The 15,240-nt window shown below is 41.4% G+C and overlaps 1 protein-coding gene across 1 annotated transcript in view; it reads right to left on the bottom strand.

Annotated features, from left to right (window-relative positions):
• The window catches only part of calcrla (calcitonin receptor-like a), a 64,791-nt gene that overhangs the window by 21,600 nt on the left and 27,951 nt on the right, over positions 1 to 15,240 (bottom strand). The window contains exon 2 of the mRNA XM_061926219.2: positions 2,947 to 3,052. Within this exon, the coding sequence (XP_061782203.2) occupies positions 2,947 to 3,012 (66 nt within the window). The 5' untranslated portion in view covers positions 3,013 to 3,052. The remainder of the gene's footprint in view (positions 1 to 2,946; positions 3,053 to 15,240) is intronic.

Raw genomic sequence — 15,240 nt, 5'->3', positions numbered from 1 at the left:
ATAAAAATAAAAACTAGAACTGGCCCACATATATCTAAAAAAAAGGCTTTTTTAAAAAGAAAGGTTTTTAAGCCTTTTTTAAAAGCATCCACAGTCTGTGGTGCCCTCAGGTGGTCAGGGAGAGCGTTCCACAGACTGGGAGCAGCGGAGCAGAAAGCCCGGTCTCCCATTGTTCGTAGCTTTGTCCTCGGAGGTCGGAGGAGGTTAGTCTGTCCGGAGCGGAGGTGTCGTGTGGAGGATTTGGGGGTGAGCAGTTCTTTGAGGTAAAGGGGGGCGTTTCCATTGAGGCACTGGTGGGTTAGTACGGAGAGTAGGTTAGTAGTGTAAAGTAGTAATATAAAGTAGTGTAAAGTTCTTACTCATATCTGTCAGTAAACTCGCCATGAAAGCGCTAAAACATACCGGTGTAGTGAGTTTACATTATTCACCCAAGAAGAGTTTCAGTCTGATTTTTTTTTTCACGGGACACATTTCCGGCCTTGTTGTTGTTTACGGATGAGGAAATGCTGCTCCGTTATTGATTTAACCCTTGTGTAATGTTCATATTGTTGTTACTCAGCCAGCGTTTGTGGGTTGGATGGACCCGTTGCATTTTGTGGCTTTTAACGCCTCACAATCAAACACTTTTATGTTAAAATACTGAACAGATGTTTATTGGGATAAAGTAAACATATGTTCAGTATTTTAACATAAAAGTGTTTGATTGCGAGGCATTAAAAGCCACAAAATGCAACGGGTCCATCAGACCCACAAACGGTGGCTGAGTAACAACAATATGAACGTTGCACGGAAAATATCTCTGCCAGTTTCCACATCCCACAGGGATTCTTCTTTTGTGTTTCTGCACCTGCGGTTCCCACACAAGGTTGCAACATTGTTTGTCAACACTGTCTGCTCTCATTTTCTCGCACATTTGACCCTCTGACGTTCTGTGTACCTACACTCTGTCCTCCTCCTGTCTAGGCCTGCTGTGTGTGTGTGTGTGTGTGGGGGGGGGGGGTACACAGAGCATCAATTTCCACAGTTCTATCCATCTTATATGTAATAGAAATGTGTAGTGGGGGTGTATGGTGTGTGGTCATTAAATATGTATTCTGATATATGTTCTTCATAGAAAATGAGCCAAAGTCAGTGAGTCTCAGTTTGAAAAAATAATTAATTGTATAATTTTTCTTTTAATAGAAAACAAAAACGGGTCCCACAGACCCGAACACCACACAAGGGTTAAACTATTAAATGATAAGTATGATATGCTGTACAATTAAGTAAGATGAAAATGATTTTCCATGTATGCATACAATTATGTAGGGATGGGAGTGTATTTTTTTGTATATTTGTGGAGTTCTCCCTATATTTACTTATTTTTTTCGCTTTAAAGGGGAACATTATCACAATTTCAGAATGGTTAAAACCATTAAAAATCAGTTCCCAGTGGCTTATTATATTTTTCGAAGTTTTTTTCAAAATTTTGCCCATCACGCATTATCCCTAAAAAAAGCTTCAAAGTGCCTGATTTTAACCACCTGTCCATTTTCCTGTGACGTCACATAGTGAAGCCAACACAAACAAACATGGCGGAAAGAACAGCAAGCTATAGCGACATTAGCTCGGATTCAGACTCGGATTTCAGCGGCTTAAGCGATTCAACAGATTACGCATGTATTGAAACGGATGGTTGTAGTGTGGAGGCAGGTAGCGAAAACGAAATTGAAGAAGAAACTGAAGCTATTGAGCCATATCGGTTTGAACCGCATGCAAGCGAAACCGACGAAAACGACACGACAGCCAGCGACACGGGAGAAAGCGAGGACGAATTCGGCGATCGCCTTCTAACCAACGATTGGTATGTGTTTGTTTGGCATTAAAGGAAACTAACAACTATGAACTAGGTTTACAGCATATGAAATACATTTGGCAACAACATGCACTTTGAGAGTGCAGACAGCCCAGTTTTCATCAATTAATATATTCTGTAGACATACCCTCATGTCAGCAGGCCAGGGAAGCTAGGGTCGATATTCTTCTCTTGATCATCTTCGGGACGGTGTGAGCCAAGACATCCAGGGGGTTTAGCTCGCTCGTCTGCGGGAACAAACTGCCGCCATTGCTTGCCGTGCAACCGAGGTCCTTTGTCCCTGAATTGCTCACACACTCCGGCAGATTCAATGGGGGTCTGGCGGCAGATTTCTTTGACTTTATCGTTGGAAATGCATCTGCTTTGAGTGTCGCAGGATATCCACACATTCTTGTCATCTCTGTCGTAGCATAGCTTTCGTCGGTAAAGTATGCGGAACAAACGTCCAATTTCTTGCCACTTTCGCATCTTTGGGCCACTGGTGCAACTTGAATTCGTCCCTGTTCGTGTTGTTACACAGTCCGACAACACACCGACGAGGCATGATGTCTCCAAGGTACGGAAAACAGTCGAAAAAACGGAAAATAACGTAGCTGATTTGACTCGGTGTTTGAGAAAATGGCGAATTGCTTCCCGTTGTGACGTCATCGCTCCGAGAGCGAATAATAGAAAGGCGTTTAATTCGCCAAAATTCACCCATTTAGAGTTCGGAAATCGGTTAAAAAAATATATGGTCTTTTTTCTGCAACATCAAGGTATATATTGACGCTTACATAGGTCTGGTGATAATGTTCCCCTTTAATAGTCTTTTAAATCAATGACATTCATTGTAATTATTCTTTATTTCAATGTAAACGGACAACAATATTGTATCATTTTGTGAAACCCTTGCAATTAAGTAATTTTGAATAATGTTATAGCTAAGAGGCGGTATATTATTTTTTACTAACTGCACACAAATCCTTATAATCCAACTGTCGATAACAAATTGGGTCTGAACCAAATCAAAATGAGAAATTAATACCTCTGTGTAAACATCAGCAGGCAGATGTTTTGTTCATCATGCATCATGATTCTTCATGTTTACTTACTTGGCAGTCCAGCAGAGAAGACATTAGCATAAGTAGCACTACTCCATTCTTCCCAACACTCTCCATCTTCCTTTCCCACGTGTCAGGACTGTTTAGAGACGTGGACCTGAAACAGAATAGAAATGAGGAATTAAGAGACTGAAAAAAAAAAATCTGCAGTCTCAAAAATGGATGAGATGGTGACAAGCAGCATGGCTCCTATTAAGGGATTAAAGTGACTTGTAGCAATATTTTCCTGCTGATTCCAGCTTTTGGTTACGCTCTAAACTTGATGTATTAGGACACATATGTCCAACTCAAGGCCTAGGGGCCAGATCTTGCCCGCAATATTATTTTATATGGCCCTCCACAATACTAAAGTGGCCATTTAAACTCCACATCATTTATTCAATTGGGCCGCGATATTGTTTTATATGGTCTGCCATAATATTAAAGGCCTACTGAAACCCACTACTACCGACCACGCAGTCTGATAGTTTATATATCAATGATGAATTCTTAACATTGCAACACATGCCAATACAGCCGGGTTAGCTTACTAAAGTGCAATTTTAAATTTTGCGCGAAATATCCTGCTGAAAACGTCTCGGTATGATGACGTCAGCGCGTGACGTCACGGATTGTGGAGGACATTTTGGGACAGCATGGTGGCCAGCTATAAAGTCGTCTGTTTTCATCGCAAAATTCCACAGTATTCTGGACATCTGTGTTGGTGAATCTTTTGCAATTTGTTCAATGAACAATGGAGACAGCAAAGAAGAAAGCTGTAGGTGGGAAGCGGTGTATTGCGGGCGGCTGCAGCAACACAAACACGGCCGGTGTTTCATTGTTTACATTCCCGAAAGATGACAGTCAAGCTTTACCATTGGCCTGTGGAGAACTGGGACAACAGAGACTCTTACCAGGAGGACTTTGAGTTGGATACGCAGACGCGGTACCGTGAGTACTCATGCAGCTGCGGCTTCCAAACATTTGATCGCTTGCCCGTACGTGCGTGCCGCTATGTGCATGTCACGTACGTAACTTTGGGGACTTTGGGGAAATATATGTGCTGTATGAACTTTGGGGAGGTGAACGGTACTTTGGGCTGTGGGATTGAGTGTGTTGTGCAGGTGTTTGGGTTATATGGACGTGAGGGGGGAGGTGTTTGTTATGCGGGATTAATTTGTGGCATATTAAATATAAGCCTGGTTGTGTTGTGGCTAATAGAGTATATATATGTCTTGTGTTTATTTACTGTTTTAATCATTCCCAGCTGAATATCAGGTCCCACCCGCCTCTCACAGCATCTTCCCTATCTGAATCGCTCCCACTGCCCTCTAGTCCTTCACTCTCACTTTCCTCATCCACGAATCTTTCATCCTCGCTCAAATTAATGGGGAAATCGTCGCTTTCTCGGTCCGAATCGCTCTCGCTGCTGGTGGCCATGATTGTAAACAATGTGCGGATGTGAGGAGCTCCACAACCTGTGACGTCACGCTACTTGTCTGCTACTTCCGGTACAGGCAAGGCTTTTTTTATCAGCGACCAAAAGTTGCGAACTTTATCGTCGATGTTCTCTACTAAATCCTTTCAGCAAAAATATGGCAATATCGCGAAATGATCAAGTATGACACATAGAATGGACCTGCTATCCCCATTTAAATAAGAAAATCGCATTTCAGTAGACCTTTAAAGTGGCCCGCCACATCCTTGAGTTTGGCCAGCCACAATATTTAACGTGGTCCTAGGGCTGGGCGATATATCGATATACTCGATATATTGCGGGTTTGCCTCTGTGCGATATAGAAAATGATTATATCGTGATATTGTGATATTGGAGTATAGTTGTCACGCAGTTGCTTTTAGCTGCGGGCATTACACTACAGGCTCTTCTCACTCTTTCTAGTCTCCTTCTCACAGGGGCGTAAAACAAGCGCACCTTCTTACATACGTCACATACTGTCGCGCGTGTAACGTCACACGCCCTCGCCCAGCAGAGAGGTAGCAGCATGCAGGTGGTACAAGCGGAGCGGTGCGAGTGACAATACAAGAGAAAGTGCGAAACTGATCACAAATGGAGGAAGAACAATTAATGCCCAAAAAAAACAGCACGGGGTCCATCATCTGGCGGTAGTTTGTCTTCAAGCGGGAAGATATTCAGCAGACAACAGTAATATGCAAAGTATGCAGCAGAAGCGTTGCTACAAAAGGTAGCAGCCAACGTTCCCTCTAAGGTGCGCGTCTGCGCAATTGCGCACTGCTCAAGCGTCCTCTGCGCACAGCAAATATATGCCGCGCACCAAATCAAACCCATCTGAATTCTAAACAAAATAAACACATTTATTGTGTGTAATTTTGCAATGCAACTCTGAGTGACAGTGACAACAAGCGGCCCTAACGGTGTTCGTCAACACCGTTCGATTGAACACCGTTCAATTATTGTAACGTCTATCGAGATGCTTCGAGGACAGGAATTATATCGATCACTTTATTGAGCAAAACTGTTTATATTCGGCCATAACCACACCAAAAACATGAGTAAAAAACTCCAATAGTCATTTTCTGCCGTACAAACCAGGCCAAAACCAACTTGTCATCTGTCACCAACACGCATACCACTAAGCCACTGGTGCGTTTATGGCCACACAAAAAGTCGGACAACTCAAACACCACACAAAGTTACACTATGACTCCTCAGTCATACGTGTGCTTATTCTACTGTCATTCATTATTAATGTTAATTTATTTATATACATCATGGAATGCTGTTACTAGAGAAAAGGAATGCACACTTCATCCTATTTCACTGTGCAACATGAGGATGTTTAAGGGGAACTAAATGTGATCTCTGAAAGGGGTACAAACATACTTGCCAACCTTGAGACCTCCGATTTCGGGAGGTGGGGGGAGGGGGTTGGGGTGGGCGTGGTCGGGGTGGGACGGGGGTGTGGTTGGGGGCGTGGCTAAAAGGGGAGGAGTATATTTACAGCTAGAATTCACCAAGTCAAGTATTTCATATATATATATATATATATATATATAAGAAATACTTGACGTTCAGTGAATTCTAGCTATATATATTTATTATATATATATATATGTATATATATGTATATATATATATATATATATATATATATATATATATATATATATATATATATATATATATATATATATATATATATGTATATATATATATATATAGCTAGAATTCACTGAACGTCAAGTACTTCTTATATATAATATATATATATATATATATATTATATATATAATATATATATATATATATATATATATATATATATATATATATATGTATATATATGAAATACTTGACTTGGTGAATTCTAGCTATATATATAAATTCTTGAATTTCAGTGTTCATTTATTTACACATATACACACACATAACACTCATCTTCTCATTGTTGAGTTAAGGGTTGAATTGTCCATCCTTGTTCTATTCTCTGTCACTATTTTTCGAACCATATGCTGCTCTGATGATGCATTGCTGTGTGGCACGCACAAAAGTGCTTTCATCAAATGCACTAGATGGCAGTATTGTCCTGTTTAAGAGTGTCACAACATTGCTGTTTACGCCAGACGAACTGCTTTACGGTATACAAAAACGTGACTGCTGTTGTTGTTAGCGGACTCAGGTCAGTCCGCCTGTATTTCGGGAGAAAATTTGTCCCGGGAGGTTTTCGGGAGAGGCGCTGAATTTCGGGAGTCTCCCGGAAAATCCGGGAGGGTTGGCAAGTATGGGTACAAATGATTTCCAAAGCAGGACCCCCACCCAGACATATTGTACAATACTAATCCATAGCTTATGAAAAACAAGATTTCTTTTAATTTCATTACAAGTGGGCCAAATCACTAATATTACAAAATAATCTCATGAAAATGACTCCTCTCATTTGAGTGTTATTATAAAAGATTGCTTTGAGACAGGTGTGCTGCTGGTATTGCCACGTGTGATGTTGCTCACATGTGCTCCACTGAATACTCAGGGAGTTTTTGTGTTTGCTCACACACATGAACAATTAGAGGGAACATTGGTAGCAGCACTACTAATTTGTTATTTCATTTAAAAAGTCACCCGCGAGAGAATGAAGAGTGCTTGAAACTCCGCAGTTAACATCTCTGGCCGGTGCCACACCCAAAAAAATGCTGAAACAACCTGCACTGACAAATGAGTCTGACGTCTTCCATTTACAGATCAACACCGTATGAAAAACATAGTCACCAACACAAGGAGATAACGTCCGCAGTAACTTATTACATAGCGAAGGACATGGCCCCATAAACATCATCTATGCAACATTTTGACCAGAGAACCACCATTACATGTTATGTAGACCACAAGGAAGTGTTTTACATTTAGAAAAATAATAATAATATGACTCCTTTAATGCGCCCTATTATATGCATCAAGTGTTCATTCAAGGCTAAGGCAAAAATATCGAGATATATATCGTATATCGCGATATGGCCTAAAAATATCGAGGTATTAATAAAAGACAACATCGCCCAGCCCTACGTGGTCCGCCACATTATTTTATGTAGTCCGCCACATAATTCATTGTGTATTATATAGTGTATTGTATCACAAGAGGAACCCTTAAAACAGCCGGATGGACGAGGGCAACATCAGCAGGACTGAAAGTAACAAACACCAACATGGACTAATGAGGCGAGTGAAATAAGGAAACAGGGCTGAGGACACTTGGCATGAGAGGGCTTTAATGTTCTGCACACACGGGACTTGTGTGTCAAAATAGTTTTATGGGTTCTTGGAACCAAAATATTCCAAGAAAAAAACCCCAAAGCTTGCTTGATTTGAACACTCTTTGAATAATTTCCAAAACCCAAAACGAGTTAAGTAAATAAAAACAAAATACAATGATTTGCAAATCCTGTTCAACCTATATTTAATTGAATAGACTGCAAAGACAAGATATTTAACGTTTGAACTGGTAAACTTTGTTATTTTTTGCAAATATTAGCTCATTTGGAATATTTAAAAAAAAACCTGGCACACGTGGCAAAAAAGACTGAGAAAGTTGAGGAATGCTCATCAAACACTTCTTTGGAACATTCCACAGGTGAACTGGCTAATTGGGAACAGGTGGGTGCCATGATTGGGTATAAAAGCAGCTTGCATGAAATGATCAGTCAGGACGGGGCGAGGGTCACCACTTTGTGAACAAATGCGTGAGCAAATTGTCGAACAGTTTAAGAACGACATTTCTCAACAAGCTATTGCAAGGAATTTAGGTATTTCACCAGCTACGGTCCGTAATATCATCAAAAAGTTCAGAGAATTTGGAGAAACCAAAAACCAATATAGAATGCCTGTGACCTTCGATCCCTCACTGCATCAAAAAGCGACATCAGTGTGTAAAGGATATCACCGCATGGGCTCAGGAACACTTCAGAAAACCACTGTCAGTAACTACAGTTTGTTGATACATCTGTAAGTGCAAGTTAAAACTATACTATGCAAAGCAAAAGCCATTTATCAACAACACCCAGAAACGCCGCTGGCTTCGCTGGGCCCGAGCTCATCTAAGATGGACTGATGCAAAGTGGAAAAGTGTTCTGTGGTCTGACGAGTCCACATTTCAATTAGTTTTTGGAAACTGTGGACGTCGTGTACTCCGGGCCAAAGAGGAAAAGAACCATCCGGATTGTTATAGGCGCAAAGTTGAAAAGCCAGCATCTGTGATGGTATCGGGGTGTATTAGTGCCCAAGACATGGGTAACTTACACATCTGTGAAGGCGCCATTAATGCTGAAGGGTACAAACAGGTTTTGTAGCAACATATGTTGCCATCCAAGCAACGTTATCATGGACGCCCCTGCTTATTTCAGCAAGACAATGCCAAGCCACGTGTTACAACAGCATGGCTTTGTAGTAAAAGAGTGCGGGTACTAGACTGGCTTGCCTGTAGTCCAGACCTGTCTCAAATTGAAAATATATGGCACAATATGAAGTCTAAAATACTACAACGGAGACCCCCGGACTGTTGAACAACTTAAGCTGTACATCAAGCAAGAATGGGAAAGAATTCCACCTGAAAAGCTTCAAAATATGGTCTCCGCATTTCCCAAACGTTTACTGAGTGTTGTTAAAAGGAAAGGCCATGTAACACAGTTGTAAAAATGCCCCTGTTCCAACTTTTTTGCAATGTGTTGCTGCCATTAAATTCTAAGTTAATGATTATTTGCAAAAAAATAAATAAAGTTCCTCAGTTGGAACATTAAACATCTGGTCTTTGCAGTCTATTTGATTGAATATAAGTTGAAAATGATTTTTTTTATTTACCAACTTCACTGCTTTTGGGTTTTGTAACACAATCCATCAGGCCAAGCATTACTTGCAGTGTAACTCCTGCCTATAAACGTTTAATAAAAAAAAAAGAAAGAAAAAAAGACTAAACTGAACTTGGAAGAGTTGATTGAAAAACAGATGCATTTTCCACATGCTAATTGCAGCTCCAAAATGGAGAGCCGCAGTCCACTTGAGTATTGATCTTTGAAGGTCAATTTAACTTAACCACAAAGCAGCGTGGGCGGCGCACCATTATGTGTAGCGTCTCACAGAAGTGGTTAGTCATGTACGGTTTGATCACCGGCTGACGTCACCTATTGCATCTGATACCTGGGGAGGGGGGGGAAACCGAACAGCTGTTGCCTTCTAACGCGGTGCCAGAGCTCAGTCTGCACTTATCAACTCCCACCGTCCCTCAAGAGAGAGCGCGTTGTAAACATCGCTCAGTGATTCAGGATGTTTGGCAGCACGCACTCCCAGGTTCCGCTTGCTGGAATTCACATGTTCATTAGACTGGTATAACATCATTACTGACCTCTCCCTGCAAAACACGGAGCAGTCTTAACAAGATAAAGGAACGCTATACCAAACGATATATTTTATAGCCTTAAGGCAGGGGTCTGCAACCCGCGGGGCTGCATGGGATTCTGGGTATTTGTCCTGTTGTGTTTATGTTGTGTTACGGTGCAGATGTTCTCCCGAAATGTGTTTGTCATTCTTGTTTGGTGTGGGTTCACAGTGTGGCGCATTATTAGTAAGAGTGTTAAAGTTTTTTTTTTTTATATACCGCCATCGTCAGTGTGACCTGTGTGGTTGTTGACCAAGTATGCCTTGCTGTCACCTACGTAAATAAGCGGAAGCCCTATATAAAGGGTGGTTGATCAGGCACGCTGGCTGTAGTGGGTGCTAAATGCTGTACCATCGCGGCGCGCATGACGCTGGTGCGGCACGCGGGTTTAAAATGACCCGTGTGCCGCACCAGCTTTCAAATTCCACATAAAGGTGTGGGCAGCGAATCTGAGACCCCTGGTTTATACAAAGCACATAAAAAACTTTGTATGCAGTGTTATTTCATTTGACTGGTAAAGGTTGCCGACCCCTGCCTTAAGGAAATAGCAAAATGTCGTCCCATCACCAATAGAATTATACGATCTAAGTGTTTTATATCGGTCGATATCGATAATTAATGATATGTTTTCCACCTATGGAGAATAAGGTAAAAGTATGTGGCCACCTGCCTTGACTCACATATGAACTTGAAGTGCCATCCCATTCCTAACCCATAGGGTTCGATATGATGTCGGTCCACCTTTTTGCAGCTATTACAGCTTCAACTCTTCTGGGAAGGCTGTCCACAAGGTTGTGGAGTGTGTTTGTAGGAATTTTCCACCATTCTTCCAAAAAGCGCATTGATGTTGGCCTGGCTGTCAGTCTCTGTTCTAATTCATCCCAAAGGTGTTCTATCGTGTTCAGGTCAGGACTCTGTGCAGGCCAGTCAAGTTCATCCACACCAGACTCTTGTCATCCATGTCTTTATGGACCTTGCTTTGTGCACTGGTGCACAGTCATGTTGGAAGATGAAGGGGCTTGCTTCAAACTGTTCCCCACAAGGTTGGGAGCATGGAATTGTCCAAAATATTTTGGTATCCTGGAGCATTCAAAGTTCCTTTCACTGGAACTAAGGGGCCAAGCCCAACTCCTGGAAAAACAAACTCCACACCATAATTCCTCCTCCACCAAATTTCACACTCGGCACAATGCAGTCCGAAATGTAGCTGTCACGTGTGGTGCGCATGGTGATGCGGGGTTTTGTTCTCCCAGGAAGCAAAGGACGAATCCGGACAGGACTTACAGGTGACATCTTGATTTAATAGAAAAATAACACAAAACTGGTACAAAACAGAAAACAAACCGACAGGAAGAGGTGCCGAACGCACTGGAAGCTAAGGCTAACACTTAGCACAGACTATGGAACTTAGCTGAGTCTAGAATCAAGAACGAAATTACGTGGCAGTCGCGTGATGCAAAAACAAAGAAAGCAGAACGAGTGATGAACAAAGGTGGGCTTAAATAGCGTCTCTGATGAGAAACAGGTGCGCGTGCAAGGCAGGTGAAAATCAAGTAACCATGGTGACGAAACAAACTCACAGGTGCACAAGTAATAACAAAAGGAGTCCAAAACTAACCAAACACAACTTAACAAAACATGATCCGACCACGGATCATGACAGTAGCATTCTCCTGGCAACCTCCAAACCCAGACTGGTCCATCAGATTGCCAGATGGAAAAGCGTGATTCATCACTCCAGAGAACGCGTCTATACTGCTCTAGAGTCCAGTGGTAACATGCTTAACACCACTGCATCCGACACTTTGCATTGGACTTGGTGATGTATGGCTTAGATGCAGCTGCTCGGCCATGGACACCCATTCCATGAAGCTCTCTGCGTACTGTACGTGGGCTAATTGGAAGGTCACATGAAGTTTGGAGCTCTGTAGCAACTGACTGTGCAGAAAGTCGGCGACCTCTTTGCACTATGCTCTTCAACATCTGTTTACGCCTACCACTTTGTGGCTGAGTTGCTGTTGTTCCCCAAATCTTCTATTTTCTTATAAAGTCAACAGTTGACTTTGGGATACTTAGGAGCGAGGTAATTTCACGACTGGATTTGTTGCACAGGTGGCATCCTATGACAGTTCCACGCTGGAAATCACTGAGAGCGGCTCATTCTTTCACAAATGTTTGTAGAAACAGTCTCCATGCCTAAGTGCTTGGTTTTATACACCTGTGGTGATTAGGACACCTGATTCTCATCATTTGGATGGGTGGCCAAATACTTTTGGCAATATAGTGTAGGTCAGGGGTGCTCACACTTTTTCTGCAGGCGAGCTACTTTTCAATTGATCAAGTCGTGGGGATCTACCTCATTCATATATGTATAATTTATATTTACTTATTTATGAAACATATGTTTTTGTTAACAAGTTAAAGGTGTTTAATGATAATGCAAGCATGTTTAACACATATAGTTATTGTTAATACATTAAAGGTGTTTAATGATAATACAAGTATGTTTAATACATATAGTTAATATTGTTAACAAGTTAAAGGTGGTTAAAAATAATACAAGCATGTTTAACACAAATAGTTAATATTGTTAACAACTTAAAGGTGGTTAAAGATAATACAAGCATGTTTAACACATATAGTTAATATTGTTAACAACTTAAAGGTGGTTAAAGATAATACAAGCATGTTTAACACACATAGTTAATATTGTTAACAAGTTAAAGGTGTTTAAAGATAATACAAGCATGTTTAACACATATAGATTCCTTTCTTTCATGAAGACAAGAATATAAGTTGGTGTATTACCTGATTCTGATGACTTGCATTGATAGGAATCAGACAGTGGTGATGATAACGTCCGCATTTTCGAATGGAGGAAAAAAAAAGTCCTCCTTTCTGTCCAATACCACATGAAAGTGGTTGGTTTTTGGCATCTTATTTGTCCAGCTTCCGTACTCCTTTGTATACACTTTACAAGAAATACATTGTCGGCAAACTCCGTAGCTTGCTAGCTTGTGCACGCCAGCTTTCTGAGACTCTTATTTTGGTAGCGCAGGCAGGATGAAGCATAGCTTTTATTGTGCAACTGTGCAGTCGGTCTTTGGAGTTTTGACGACAGGTACGGCGCCAGAGTCTGTTGAAATAAAGTGTTTCTCGCCTTCCAGTCGGTAATTTTAATGAGCTGGCAGCAGCCAGCGTCATCTCAGAAGACCCTCGGGTGCCGTGAATGTCAATCAAGTAACAAAAGTGACGTCATAGTGAAGATTTATGATCGCTCATTTTTAGGACTATTTTTTTAATGCCTGGCTGGTGATCGACTGACACACCCTCCGAGATCGACCGGTAGCTCGCGATCGACGTAATGAGCACCCCTGGTGTAGGTAATATGTAAGAAATGCTTAATAAAGTGTAACCAAATAGTGTAAAAATATAAACAGAGAAACCTGAGAACTGTTTTCTGCATATTTAGTGCCAGTAAGTTACTGCTGTGCTCTAAATCAAGGGTCCCCAACATTTTTTTGCACCAGGGACCGGTTTTATGTAGGCATTATTTTCACGGACCGGCTTTCTACGTGTGGCAGATAAATATAGCAAATCAGTGCATCAAAAAACTGTATCTGCTGGGTTATAGGTGGTACATCACATTCAAGGACAAGAGCATGGATATATAAGAAAGCTAGAAATACTTGCCATTAGTTCCAATATATTTCTGTGGATTTCCATTCTAAAAGTGATGTTTTGTGCAATATTTCATACGCTTTTTTTTGGTCCGAAGTTCCATGCGTAAATACATCTGTTATTGCTAACTACTTGTGTAGTAGGACTATGTGCAATAATACCTGCACTTTAACTTACTAGGCCAGGGGTCGGCAACCCGCGGCTCCGGAGCCGCATGCGGCTCTTTGATCACTCTGATGCGGCTCAGCTGCATACTTGCCAACCCTCCAGATTTTTCCGGGAGACTCCCGAATTTCAGTGCCCCTCCCGAAAATCTCCCGGGGCAACCATTCTCCGATTTTCACGCGGACAACAATATTGAGGGCGTGCCGTGATGGCACTGCCTTGTCGTCGCGTCCGCTTTTTCACCATAAAAACAGCGTGCCAGCCCGGTCACATGTTGTATGCGGCTTCAACATACACAGGTAAGTGACTGCAAGGCATACTTGATCAACAGCCATACAGGTTACACTGAAGGTGGCAATATAAACAACTTTAACACTGTTACAAATATGCGCCACACTGTGAACCCACACCAAGCAAGAATGACAAACACATTTCGGGAGAACATCCGCACCGTAACACAGCATAAACACAACAGAACAAATACCCAGAATCCCTTGCAGCCCAAACTCTTCCGGCCTACAATATACCCCCGCTAACCCAAACCCCGCCCCTCCCAACCCCGCCCACCAACATCGCACACGCCTTACAGATGAGAGTTTACAATCCTGTGTGAAGATAAAGGTGACGTCATACAGCCCTGATGTGGAGACGCTGTGCGCTGCGGTTAAGGAGCAGAAATCACATTGACCAAGTATGATAAATATTTTAATTTCCTATAATTTTGCATATATTCACATTTTTTTAGTTGTTCAGTGAAATAGACATTTTATTATTCAGGTTGGCAGCTGACTGCGCGGCGCCAGTAAAAGGATGACGGCACAGAGAGAGAGAGGACGACAATTTTGGTTCTCCGCCAGTGGATAATTTAAGTTGGGCGTTTTGTTTTTTCATTACTACAAGGAGGACTTAAATAGACATTAAGTATTTTACTTAACCTTCAACCCGACGTCTTTTTCGGAGTTAAAAACGTTTTGTTGCATGCAGAAATGTTATTTAATTGTCTCTGCAGTCGTTCATTGATTTCATAAATGTAACCCATAATAGTAATACATAGCAAAAAAAAAACTTTATATGCAGTATTAATTAGTTTTAAATTTCAAAAGACTTTTGTAGCTCCCATTGTTTTCTTTAATTTGTGAAACGGGTCAAAATGGCTCTTTGAGTGGTAAAGGTTGCCGACTCCTGTACTAGGTCAAAGGAGATGTGTATTTTCTTCCTTCGGCATAATTTTTATATGCAACAATTTAAGGCACATTTTTTGTGTTGAAAAAATGCGAAGGCACACCACCAGCAGAAATCATTAAAAAATGAAACTCAAGTTCACAGTAAAAAGTCGTTGTCGCAATTGTTGGATATGACTATAAACCATAACCAAGAATGCATCACTATAGCTCTTGTCTCAAAGTAGGTGTACTTTCACGAACTGTAACATCACGCCCTGACTTATTTGGAGTTTTTTGCTGTTTTCCTGTGTGTAGTGTTTTAGTTCTTGTCTTACGCTCCTATTTTGGTGGCCTTTTCTTTTTTTTTGGTATTTTCCTGTGGCAGTTTCATGTCT

The sequence above is a fragment of the Nerophis lumbriciformis genome, linkage group LG31, assembly GCF_033978685.3.
Source record: "Nerophis lumbriciformis linkage group LG31, RoL_Nlum_v2.1, whole genome shotgun sequence".
Lineage (NCBI taxonomy): Eukaryota > Metazoa > Chordata > Actinopteri > Syngnathiformes > Syngnathidae > Nerophis > Nerophis lumbriciformis.
This window is presented reverse-complemented; position numbering and strand designations above follow the sequence as displayed.